The following is a 13,582-nucleotide window of genomic DNA, read 5'->3' as shown; positions in this document are numbered from 1 at the left end:
AAGGCCTAACGAAATCACAACGACTAACGTGCTTTACAAGTTTCCACTGGAACAAAATGCCAATAACACGAATGTGATTTAACAGACCTGCGAGCAGGCGGCGGTGGTGTCAGTTTGTTGTATAGAGTTCCCCCCCCTTGTTTTAAAACAGCTCTGTGCTGAGAGGGCTCATCCACCCCCCCCACTGGCCCCCAGGCGAGAGGGGCCCCTTTTGGGGGGCCACGGTCAATAAGCCTGTTGCTTTCAATTAAACTGCTCCAGAATACCCCTACCCCCTGCCTGCCTCGCCCCACCCCCCCATCCCCTGTCCTACAGCTACCCCACCCCCACCCCCCGTCCCCCTGTCCTACAGCCCCTGTCCTACAGCTACCCCACCCTGCCCCGTCCCCAATCCTACAGGCCCCCACCCCCCCCGTCCCCTGTCCTACAGCCCCCTGTCCTACAGCTACCCCACCCCACCCCCGTCCCCCTGTCCTACAGCCCCCACCCGTCCCCCTGGCCTACAGTCACCTCCCATGGCACGGACTGGAATGGAGCGGCGAGGGAGGGGGGCAGCATTTTGGGGTGAAACGGGGCTCAGAATCGGCAAATTAAATAAGTTCAATTGGTGCTTGGAACTGCATGCCTGCGCTCACACACAAACCAACAAACTACTGTCAATGAGAGAGAGAGAGAGGGAGGGAGAGGGAGGGAGATGGAGAGACAGAGAGAGAAGGAGAGAGGACAGCCAGAGAACAGGAGAGACAGAGAGAGAGAGGGAGAGCAAGAGTGAGAGGGAAAGACAGAAAGAGGGAAAGTGAGAGAGCAAGAGAAGGAGAGGCAGAGGGCAGGAGAGAGAAAAAGAGAGAGGGAGGGAATTCAGAGTGGAGGAGGGGTGAAGACTTGTCACTTCCCTGTTCCTGTCAAGGTGCCATTCTGGGGACGACCTCAAAAACCCCCAGGTGCACAGGTGAGGCCGGTCTCCCCTGACCTGGCGGCTGTGAGCACAGAGCGCGTCCCTCTGAGGTGTGTAAACAGCCCCAGGAACATCCCCCGCCCCCCCCCCACCCCCCCTCCGTCTCCCCAGCCACCTCACCCCGCTCAGCGGCCTCTTCCCTCCCCTCACTGCCCCCAAGGAAACGGCACCGCCTCCCCAAAAAATGTGAGAGGAAAAATAAAAACAGAGGTGGGGGGCGGGGGGGGGGGGGGGGCACGGGCAGGAACCCACAAGCAAACAACACGTTTCAGATTTCCAAAAATGCTTTTACAGACATCAAAAACAAATAGAAAGAAATGTGATTTTTCACAAAGCCACACCAGGAAGTGTTTGAAACTGAGGGCCACCACTCTTGAAAGCCTCGTTAGACCGTCTGATCTTTTAACGACCTCTCACATCCCTTCCCACTCAGCACTTAGCTCCAGAGAGAAAAATGGGGTGACTCTCAATTCGGGAGGGGGGGGTGGGGGGGATGGAGGGGAAGCGTCCTGAAAAACTGGGGGCTCCACATTCCTCTGATTGCCAGAAGTCACCCTTGCACGCACCCCACAGTCAACCACGAGTGTAACATAGCAACAGCAGGACTTGTTGCCGAGGATACGATTTCACTGTACCCCTCGCACCAAACAGCCCACAGGCCCCCCCACGGGGGACCGGTCAACAGCAGGCCCATGCTCACGCACAAGCGCAACTGCACAAGACCATTATGATGTCAGTGATCCATATTTTACCGCACCGGACAATATCAGTATTATTTAAAATCTCCCTGCGTTTATAAGAGAAAGGGTTTGATTATACAGGTGGTCCCCACACACAACCCCGATTATCCAGGAGTTGGAATGTGCACGTCTGTGTGTGTATGTCTGTGTGTGTGTGTGTGTGTGTGTGTGTGAGTAAAGTGACCATAAAATTTCACAGTTCCAAGTTCACGTCAGCAGGCCACCCTGAAATGGTTCTTTATTTCGGACAGGTCTGATGTCACTGGCTTTTGGTCTACCAATCAGAGGCAAATCATTCACAGTGTCTACCAATCAGAGGCAACTCATTCATAGGGTCTGCCAGTCAGAGACAACTCATTCACAGGGTCTACCAATCAGAGGCAGCACATTCATAGGGTCTACCAATCAGAGGCAGCACATTCACAGCATCTACCAATCAGAGGCAACACATTTACAGCATCTACCAATCAGAGTAAAATGGACTTCTGCAGGGTCCTTCCTACGTTGAGTCCTAATAACAACAGCACCTGATCCCCCCCCCCCCCCAAAAAAAAAAAACTTAGCACACTCAGGACCCTGTCTCACCTGCCACCCCAGAGGCCATAAAACTCAATTTCCCATAAAACACTTCAGTGCAGTCCATAAAGCCCCCAATTAACACACTTGCTTTCTGCTCAGGTCACTGCAGTCCCAAGAGTGGAAATTCATGACTCCAGTCTCAGCTGCCCAGCTCTGTCCTGTGCTACTGCAATGGTACGACCGAGTAAAAACACAAGAGAAAACGGTCAAAAGATTTTTGCAACTTGTTTTATGCTGATCGAACAGCAGCAAAACTGTCAACAATAACTGACTTTTCAAAAATGTTTGTCTATGTATATGTATACATATGTTTGTACATATAGGTGTGCGCGGGTGCGTGTGCAGTATGAATATATGAAATATACGTTTTATTACTTAAAGTAAATTGCGCTCGTAATTGTGAAGAAACACTATCCGGCGTTTTAATGCGCAAGAAATGCGCAGTGAGAATGTCCTCTGCGATCTTTGAATCACTAAGAATGAAACCACATATATTATTATTATTATTATTATTATTATTATTATTATTATTATTATTATTATTAATAAATTGCACATTTGCCATGCACAATGCTAAATTTAATAGACAACAAGGTTACCATATGTTATTCTACCTAAACATTATTATTATTTTAATTATTATTATTATTATTGCTGTCGTTGTTGTTGCTTTTATCGCAAACAGATTTAATGGGCCTATATGTGAAGATGTGGAGAGAAATGTACACACAGTACGTGTTGAGTTACTCTGGTTTAACCCTTCACGTTTAACAGCCATCTTCAAACTTACTGCTGAAAACCAAGGATATAAGGCATCCCGCGCGCATGCTAGCCATTCGTCAAATGACGGTTAGCCCACAGAGATTTTATTTTTTTTAAACGGTCATGAGCTCGAGACAGGTAACGCCACCACTCAAAAAAAAACCGTCATGTTTGAAAAGCAGGTGTCTACCTCCATAGCGGTTCCATGGGCTATTCAAGTCATTTCCACACAGCGTCTGCAAGAAACAGTAAGACTGCAGCATACAGAAAGCAAACATAGGTTATTAGTGAAAATTTTGAGTCTTTTCCTCAAATGAGCCTTTACTGTAAGTAAGCCTTATTTGACTCAAATTCAACCGCAATTACCTTCAGTTTAATAAAATCTTATTCCGGTAAAGTCTAGCCACTCAACCCTGACTTCGTCATATGGCACACTTTTAAGCTGCCGGCACCTCCCGCCTGTCTTACAAAACTTGAGTCTGATGACTTGATAAATGAAACCGTTTGCAGCAGTCAGATGAGACGACAAAACAATTACGGAAAACCCGAAGACCTTGTTTCACTATGTTAGGGTGCAGTCTGACAGTGAAAGCCCTTTTTTTTTTGACATGATGCTTTTTCCCTAACTCGGTCGAAGCGCCTATCTAATCCGTCCCCTTTTTATAATAAATGACACGGTCGTAATTGTAATTACTGCCTCGGTTTACCTCTTTTATAATTGAAATGAGCTGAGGGTTCTCAAAACGCATATTGTACAACAAACATATCGCACTTCGGCTTTATGAACTGTAACAAAGTACATATATTTGTTTTTCGTGCGGTGATATTATCATCCACGCACATTATCTCTTCTTGAATGGCTTAACGGAAGGCCCGGTCAATATTCAGTAGGCCGATTGAGGAAGTCCATGAAACCGCAACGAGCAGACTTTTTACCCCAGAAAATTATATTACTGCAATACATAACACTTATAACGTGGTAGGCTACTGTATAAAATAAAACTAATGGACACAAAGGCAGTGTGATTCAGAAGGTTGGTAGCTAGCCTACTGAACCTCCCATATATGATCAGTTATATATAGCCTATATGCATATCTTTATAGAATGTTTCCGAAGATTTTTCATAACACACAAACATCTCAAGCCGTTTTTTTACCCATGCTGTCTGCAGCACTTAAAGGAGAACCTGTCCAGGGCTGTGATTTGTGCTAACTAGCTATCGATCGCGCCTCAGAGAGCGGCGTTTCTGTTCAGGAAAAGAGCAAGGAGATGGAGAAGAGTGAGAAGGAGGAGAATGGAGGAGAGAAGGTCGGAAGACAGGGGGGAGAAATGAAAATAAAAGAGAGGGATGGGGTTGCCATGCAGGAGGCGCGGCGTTCCGCTGCTGCTCCTCGTTTTTAAAAATTGATCAAATGGAGTTGCGGGACGCCGCGAAACAAACCCAATTTATGTCCCGGCGTTGGAGAAGCACGATGGAGAGAATGCTGATGGGTTAAACGCTGTCTGCTCTGCATGTTAAACAATGCGAATTTACTCCGGGGTCCAAGCCCCCCCACCCCTCCCTCCCCATTCCCCCCTCCCCCTCCGTGCACCCGCGGTTAAACAGAACAAAGGCACAGTGGCCGCTCAGAAGGGATACCTATTCACTTGCGAGAAAGCGGATCGGCAGCTCGTCTCCCGCCATGGCGATCAAATTATGCCCGTCTCATTCCGTCCCGCGGCCCTCGCGCAGCTAGGATGTAACCAATGCAGACACAGGCTTTTGTTGTTCGGCGCGGAGTCGTTTTCACCGGTACAATACAGGACTCCACGATAATAACATCACTGATCTGATATTTTTTTCAAAAGAATAGTGTATTGTGCATTAAATTTAAAAATACTTTTTTGTAACAATACAAGGATCAAAAGAGAAAAAAATTGCTTTAAAGTATCATTATGTCAACTGAAAATATTTTATTCCCACAGTTGGTGGAATACACTAGGATAGCTACACATATTCGTATACTATGATTAGGATATTGACAATTAGGCTATTATTATTATTATTATTAGCAGCAGCAGCAGAAGCCGCACAGTAGTAGTAGAAGCCTGGTAGTAGTAGTGGTATAGTAGTATTCAAAACAATGATTACATGATTTTCCATTAATCCTCCATTCTGTTATAAATAGTGAGAGGTAACATACAAACTGTTTTTTTTTTTTTTTGTTTCAGTGAAGTAGGCTAATTTAAAGCTGTAGTAATATTTCAATGATTACGTTCTTAAAGGCGGTGCTGTGATAAGCGAGACGCTTCGAGAAAATGCCCAATGCAAATACTCATTTAATTTGTATTAGATATGCGAACCCCCATCGCACAACGCACTACAACAATTGGGAAAAACAAAGTCGAATGCAGTATGCGTAACACACTAATCCAATTTACACAGACGATTTAACAGTGTCTAATGCGCTGGAGTAGGCTAATGGGGGGCTGTATTAAAACTATATTAGTTAAACTTGCACAACATCCCTGGATTTTCCCACGAATAATAGGCACATTTTTACATTTTTAGAAATATGCGACATTCACCACACAGTTTGCTGTGTATGCCCATCTACCGTCAGCCAAATAATGCTGTGCGCATTACGCATTCAATATCGCCTTTGCAGCGCGTTCAGCTTCAGAATAAAAAATAAGCAAATTGGTGTGAATTAATGCTGGGCTCCGTGGCATTTACTGGGGAAGATCTATAAATCATTATGCGCATCAACTGCTGCCCACCAGACAACTGGTTCAAAAATGAGCGTGTTTTAACTATCCTGGTTTTTCCAAGTAGATAACGCAACATACTTTGAGTCTGTTTGCTTTACAGTTGATTTGCTCAGTCATATAAGTTCAAGGACATTAAATATATAACAATTTCAAAATAAATGTTTAATAAGCATTTGGGCAAAAACAAAATAAACATATTCAAAACATAAATATATTTTAATTTGTATACAATTTAGCGCTGTGTTACAATTATTAGAACGGATACGTAAATAAGGCTAGGCTATGTTCCTTTACTACGATAGTTATTTTTTGTTTTGTAAAACATAGCCTAGGCAAAATATAATCTGCGTACATATACATCTTTTTTTTAAATCAAACATATTGTCATATAATAAAATATAATGGTGGTGTTATTATTATTATAATTATTATTATTATTATTATTTCTACTACTGCTGTTATATTGAGAAGAAATTAATATGTCGATTACAATTTGTGGTGTCTACAACGTGTGTCAAATCGAGCAGAAATGTGAAAATATCTGAGAACAGATCCACATTTTGCTGAACAAATCGCGTTAGTGTCGGCGCGAGCGCAAGCACGGGTCCTCTGGCTCCAATGAGATTATCCAGGCGAGCGCCCACCGCCGCGGCGAATTTAGCCTGATACTTTCCTTAATCGCAACAATTTGATAACTAAAAGGTGCGATTATCTCATTTATGCAGTCACCCCCCCTCCCCCCGCTTTACCCAGTCCGCCACTACCCGATTTTGGCCTCCCCTATCCCATCTGAAATCAACCACTTTCCCCAATCAGATTATCCCTCGGTAATAACAAAAACAAACATTCCAAAAGAGAGGGAACCCCGCCGTGAAACGCATCTGTTCTAAAACCCATTAATCTTTCCTGTGTTGTTGTTCACCCTGAAATCCCAGATAAAGAACTACAGGAAATGTTTAGTTTTCCCCCTTCCAGTCTTTTGAAGTTTACCGCCCTAATTCCAAATTGACATAACCCGTAAAATAGCGCATACCATTTCACCAATGGCACGTTTCACGTACATTTCCGATTGCATTTTGGTTAAAATATCACGCACGCATAATTTTTTACTTAAAAAAAAAAAAACAATACAGTGCTTCCGCCGTTTAAAATACTTTGTTCAACACAGTCGAGGTCGTTGACGGTTTACTTCAGTTTATTTTAAAATTTACATGTTGTGAAACTGATCAAATTAAGCGAAACGTTCCGTTGGTCCCTCGAGCTCGACTTCCTACGGACGTTAAAGTAAAGATACTAGAGGAAGCCGCTAGAACACTGGCATTGTTTCAGAAGTCTGATAATTCACAAAGCTCCGCGTGCTAATCTTTCTGGCCGTTTTATCCTTATTCCCCAAAACGTATTTATTGTAAGATACATATGAAAACAGAACCAGGACATTACAAATTATCTACAATCCGTCGACATCACAATAACTTTATTTTTATTACACGAGCCTACCCTTTCTTTAAAATGGCAACGAGATTTAAAGACTTGAATTAACATCTCACAAAAAAACAAAGAAACTTGTAAGATGCTGAGTGAAACCTAACACTGAGATAAACCTGAAGAGCCCTGCATCACTGTGGATAGAAACATATAATACTACACCAGACTGTGCAATACCCCAAGTGCCTTGGCACAGCAAAGGTTTAAAACAAGAGAACAAGAGCATACAGATGTGTATATGCACAAATATGTGAGTGCATGCAAGAGAGAGTGTGTGTGTGTGTTATCTGATGCTTTAATTTATATTGGGAAGAGCATCCCCCCATCACCCCTAATATAAAAACACAGCCATGATGGGGGGCAATAAAAGAGAAAAACAGAACCCAGGTGTGACAGCCCAGCAGACATCCCTCAGTTGCCGCGGTGACGCCAGCGCTAGTTTACCTTCTTTGCCGGCGCTCTGGCTCTTGGTCTTTTCCCAGGATGCCGCGGTCTTGTCGCCGTCGTGCCCGTCCATCAGGGCCTTGTCGCCGGGCACGTACCAGGCGGCGTGCTGCTCCGCCATCAGGCTGTCGAGGTCGATGGTGCTGACGGCGCCCTGGCCCGCGTCCCGCGGGCTGCCGCACCCCCCCAGCTCGCCGTCCCCCCCCTGCCCGCCGCAGTCCGGGCCCTTCTTCCCGCCCTTCATGGCCAGCGGCTGGTCCTCGGAGATGCTGAACTGCTGCCGCTGCAGCTGGATCTGCGCCTGCAGGATCTCCAGCGGGTGGATGTCGTCCGAGCCGGCGGTGCTGGAGGGGGTGCGCACCTGCTCCACGCCGGGGGTGCCGGGGTGGAGGCCGTAGGCGTCGGGCGCAGAGGTAGAGTGGTTGGCGATGCCCAGCCCCAGCGGGTTCTGCCCGCCGAGGAGCCCGTGGTCCACCCGCGGCAGTTTGGGCGAGCCGGCGAGGAGGGGGCTGCGGCCGGCCTTGTGCCCCGCCCCCGCGCCCCCCCCGCCGTCCGAGCTGGACGACACCTCGTCCTCGTTCCCGCCGTAGTGGGCGCCGCCGACCTCGTCCGCGAAGTCGACGCGCGGCGAGCTGCCGTCGGACTTGGCCACGCTCTGGATCCCGCTGTCCAGCGAGGACATCAGGTCCGGCTGGTCGCCCAGCAACAGGTCGCCCCCTTTGCCCCAGGACGGGGAGGTGAGGGGCTTGTCGTGGGGCGTGCTCCCGCCCCCTCCCCTCTCCCCCATGCCGGAGGAGGGCGGCCCCCCCGGCGGGCCGGGGCTCACCACGGGGTTGCCGCCGCCGCCGCCACCGCCATCAGAGGAAAAAAAAATCCCCGGGCTCACATGTCCGCTGTCTCTTTTTCTCCGGCCCCTCCCCCTCCCGGTCCCGCCCGCCGGTTTCCCCTCGCCCCCCTGGGGAACGTCCATGCCGTAGTTTGGGGAGAGGGCGCTGGCTTCCCCCTGCGCCGCCTGGCCTTGGCCCGCAGGCTTCCCGCCGGCGGCGTTCCCGGTATTCCCGCCGCCCGGCGGCATCGGGCCGTTCTGCGACGCGGCGCCGGGGCTCTGGAAGTACTCGGCCCCCGAGCCGTCGGGCTCGGCCTGGCTCAGCTTGCGCTTGCCCTCGCCCGGGCTCTTCTTGTTGAAGGTCACGTTGAGGTTGGGCGCCCCCAGGCTGGCGATCATGTTCTGGCAGGCGGTGGAGAGCGCCGCCAGGCAGCTCTGGCCGAACACGTTGTCCTTGGCGCTGGCCTTGCTGAAGCTGCCCAGCGACAGCGCCCCCAGCTTGCTGCCGGAGGACTGCCGCTGGCCCGGCGGGAACTCCGACTGCGCCGCGTAGCCGCCCGGCGACGTGCTCACCCCCGCCGGGTTGCCGTGGGGATGGGGAGCGGGCCCCTGCCGGCCGGCCCCGCCTCCGTAGGGAAACGAGGGCTGCGGGGGCGCGGAGAAGTCCGGGGGTCTCCGGTCGGAGGGGGTGCTGGGGTGCCCCATCCCGGCGCCCGGGGACTGCATCTGGGACAGGCCGAAGGACGGGTGCAGCCCGGGGGAGTGCAGGGCCTGGACGTGCCCGTCGCCCGGCAGCCGCATGGCGTCCGGCAGGCCCATCCCGCTCACGCCCGGCACGCTCCGGAACATCATGCCCGAGCCGTTCTGCGGCAGGCCCATCTCGGCCTCGCCCCCCCCCACCCCGGGGCCGCCCATCCTGCGGGGCAGCGCCTCCCCCGGCTGGTGGTGGTGGGGGGGTCCCGAAAACCAGGCGCCCTCCTGGCTCATGTGCGGGTTCTGCGCGTCGAAGCCGGCCATGCGGGCCCCGTTCTCCCGCTCGAACCCGGGCTGCTGCTGGGGCGGGGCCATGCCGCCCCCCCCCACCGGGCCCCCGTGCACCACGTCGCCGTGGTGACCCAGCTGCTGCAGGCTGGGCGGCGGCCGCATGCGCTGCTGCTGGCTGCGGGAGGCCATCTGCTTGATCATCAGCGCGGCGTTCTGCCGCTGCTGCAGTGACTGCGGCTCGGGCCCCGCGTGCTGCAGGGGGGGGCCGGGGGGGAAGGGGTCCGGCGCCGGGGGGGTGAAGTCCCCGGGCAGCCCCGCGTAGGCCGAGGGCGAGAGGTGGCTCTCCACGCCGGGCGCGCTGTGCATACCGCCGCCGCCGCCGCCGCCGGTCCAGGAGCCACACCCCTCCCCTGCGTGGCCCGCGGGGAAGTCGAAGCGGGGCCTTTTCGCCATGTTCAGGTAGGGGGGGTCGAAGTGTTGCAGCCTCTGGTTGGGGGGCTGCTGAGGGGGGGCTGGCGGACCCTGCTGCTGCTGCTGCTGCTGCATTTGGAACATGGGGTCGCCGTAGGGGTGCAGGTTCCTGTTCTCCAGCCTGTGGATGGGGTACTCAAACTGGGTGTGCTGACCGGGCATCATCACCCCCCCACCGTCCTGCATGCCAGGGTTCGAGGAGCCCGACTCGGACTGGGGGGGCCGGGGCAAGGCCGGGGGGCAGGAGTTCTGTCGAGCCAGCAAGCCAGCCTGCTGCTGCTGCTGCTGCTGCTGCTGCTGCATCATGGGATGCCTCCCGCCCATGCCGGGCTCCATGCCCACGGACATCTTCCGTCCGCCGCCGCCGCCGAACCTGTCGAAGAAGACGCCGTGCGCCGGCTGGCCCTTGGAGACGCTCTGCATGCCCGGCGCGCGCGTCATGGCGGGGTTGCCGGGGAAGTTGCCCCCGGTTACCTGCCGCCCCGCCCCGTAGTGGGGGGGCAGCTGGGACTCCGACTCGGAGGGGGAGAACACGGGCACGTCGAAGTGCCCCGCGGGGGCCTCTCCCGGGTAGCCGTAGTCCATGCCCTCCACCCCGCCCTGGGGGGGCAGGCGGCGGGGCTCCAGGCCGTGGGCCTCGGAGGGGGAGGGGCCCGACAGGCCGTGGAAGGAGGCGGCCCGGTTTGGGGACTGGTCCAGGGGCAGGCAGGGGGCGGGCACGCCGTGGCCCCCGCCGGGGGGCCCGTGGTGCTGGAAGTCCGGGATGTTCCCCGAGCGCTGCTGGGGCTGGGGCTGGGGGGCGAAGCCGTCGCCTGGCGGGCCGGCCTCGGCCAGCGGGTCGAACCCCCCCCCCTCGGGGAAGCCCTGCTGGGGCCCCATGCCGTTAGCGCTGTAGCCCATGAGCCGGCCCCCGTGCAGGCAGGAGGCCCCGGGGTCCGGGCCCCCGAAGGGGCCTCCAAAGTGCGGGTGGTGCTGATGGGGGTGAGGGTGGTGTCCGTGGGGGTGGCCGCCCCCGTGCTGAGGTTGTTGGTTGCCGAAGAACCCGTGAATTGAGTGAGGCGCCGGTTGCTGCTGCTGCTGCTGCTGCTGTTGCGGAGCCGCGTGCATGTCGCCGTGCCCTCGCGCGTGAAAACTGTACTGCTCTCCGTTCATGTTCATGCCGAGCCCCAGCATCGGGGACTCGTTCAGCGGACCGATGCCCGGTTCCACGGCTCCGGGCGGCGGCCCGCCGGCGTGAAAACCGGGGCCCTTGTAGTGAGAACTCATGTTCACTCGCGGCTGGTTTAAATTTCTATCTCCTGGGCCAGAGTTTCTGCTACTGATCGGAGAACCAAACTGTTCCAGCCCAAACATACTGCTTCGCGATCAATCCCGCATGACAGCAAGCTCGCCAAGCTTCACGGCTGTCTCGGGTAAAGTCTCCTTTTTCCTCCTCTCTCCCTCGATTGTTGAAAAAAAAATGAAAAAAATAAAATAAATGCTGAACGGAAATATTCTCTTAAGGTACTAAAATACAAAATATAAATAAACACTGTTTACCAATATTTTTTGATAATGAAAATAGTATTCCACTACAAGATCTGCGGAAAAAGTACATTTGACGCTTTAAGGGAAAAAAACTCACCCCCCGAAGTTCACATTTTGCTGAAGGAAATTAAATATTTTTCCGACGCATACACAACCTCAATGTCGCTGCAAAAACGCACAAAATTATGAAACGAGGAAGGTCCAGCAGCCGTCTCTGCGCTTAGAAACAAAAAAACAAATATATCCTATGTCGTTTCCGTGTAGATGGAGCATAGAATCAGTTCTTATTCCTTTAGCGTAAAATTAGCTGTGTGGAGCGCTGGGAAACAAATATATCTTACTTGCAACTGTGATTTGCAAAATATGCCCCCGTCCAATTTCGTATTCCCAAGTATTGTCGCGGACATCCCTTCTTTTCAAAAGTTTAAAAATGACCGATGACAGGTATAAACGCGCACGGTGTCGCGGGAATGAGCGTTCGACTTAAAAATTCATTTCAAAAATATAATTCCAGTTTGTTGTCAAACGTCTATGCGCGAGTAATCTCTGGTCTCGGTTAAAGACCCCATTCTGACCCCACAGTTCTGCAACTCCAATGAACTGCAACGTGCACAATTTACTAAACGGGCAGAAACGTCCGGCTTGTCGCTTCTCCTTTCCGCGAAGTCTTAAAATATCAATTAATAGCGTGTCCTTTTTTCATTTGGATGGTCCATGCGAGCGAAAATCCGGTTGCCAATAAATAAATAAAAATCCGATCTGTCAATAAAGAAACCAAGGCTCTGTTTGCGCGTGCCCTCCTGCATCGACCGTGTCAAGGCGCAGCGCTCACTGTCCGCGCTCGGTCACCACAGAGCGGCTTGGCAATCTAGCCTTCTCGGTCCAGATCATTTGCACTGCGATCGTGCGCTTGTGCGAACCTGGTTTCCCCTCTCTCACTCTTCCACTCTCTCTCTCTTTCTCTCTCTCGCTCTCTCTCTCTTTCTTTCTTTCTTTCTCTCTCTCTTACAGTCACTCCTTCTGCTCCCGACTCCACCGTAGTCTCCTCCAGCTGGGAGCAATTCACTGAGAGATCACACTCCGTCTCGCGCTTGGCACTGTGGGATCAGCGCGTTCGGAGAACCAGCAACAAGTTTTGCATTTCTGCAATCAATTTCATTCCTATGATCCTCGCCAATAGCAGGCGCTGGTGCCCTCGCGCCGAGGGAGGGACTAGCTCTTAAGGTGGTCCGTGGCCAAACCGTGCACGAGGCAGAAACTGGCAAATTTCAAGATTCATCTTAAAAGAAAGTTTCTTTTCTTGCTTTTTTCCCCCTTCAACCCAAGTGTATACGAGACCATGTCAGGTGTGTTTCTCGCTCCATATTACCTCTGTTGTTTTATACTTACGATCTACTTAAATTAAGCCGTTTTATTTGACCAGAGAGGGTGTGCGTGGAATCCTTTTTATTTATTTTACATCATTCAAAATTTCAGCACGATATTACCCTTTTTACGCATTGTCAAATGTGAACGTTAAATAGGTTTAAAAATAAATAAATTGTGGGTTTTCACACAACACTTGGGCGACATACATGTATTATTCTCTTTAATTGCCTAAACAAATGAAATCACTATCCCGACAGGGAATGGAGAGGACAATGGCTTTGGTTAACGCATGCGGGGTACAATCGCGGTCCTGGCGTTTGTGTTGCTAATGCACGTTAAACAATGAATTAACATTTCCATTCAGATTAATTGACCATTAACATAATTCTGTTTACCTTATAAATTAATCATTCGCAGTCACATTTATCATCTAGTTCATTGACAGGACGAGTAAAAACAACGAGGGAAAAAAGCTTTTAGAAGAACGTTAGACGGCCACATATAACGTTGTGTGAAAATATTAGGTTGTGTGGAATATATTGGCGATATTATGAGCCTAACATTAAATTTAATCATTTAATTGTGTATTGCTGCCACCTGAGAATATTTTTAAATGGGTGCATATTGCCGTCGGGGTGTGTGTACTTTATTTATTGTTTTACTTACAGCAATTGTAAGATGAAATGTAA

General features: G+C 51.3%; 1 protein-coding gene across 2 annotated transcripts in view; it reads right to left on the bottom strand.

Moving 5' to 3' along the window:
- Positions 1-12,717, bottom strand: part of LOC135264618 (transcriptional activator MN1-like) — a 24,596-nt gene extending 11,879 nt beyond the window's left edge. For both annotated transcript variants that reach the window (XR_010332755.1, XM_064353351.1), the window contains exon 1: positions 7,718-12,717. Coding sequence is in view for 1 of the 2 variants with exons in the window: in XM_064353351.1 (XP_064209421.1) it covers positions 7,718-11,351 (3,634 nt within the window). In the remaining variant the exon portion in view is untranslated. The remainder of the gene's footprint in view (positions 1-7,717) is intronic.
- Positions 12,718-13,582: the final 865 nt, after the last annotated feature.

Source organism: Anguilla rostrata, chromosome 10 (assembly GCF_018555375.3).
Source record: "Anguilla rostrata isolate EN2019 chromosome 10, ASM1855537v3, whole genome shotgun sequence".
Lineage (NCBI taxonomy): Eukaryota > Metazoa > Chordata > Actinopteri > Anguilliformes > Anguillidae > Anguilla > Anguilla rostrata.
Note: the sequence above shows the minus strand (reverse complement) of the source record. Positions and strands in the feature narration are given on the sequence as shown.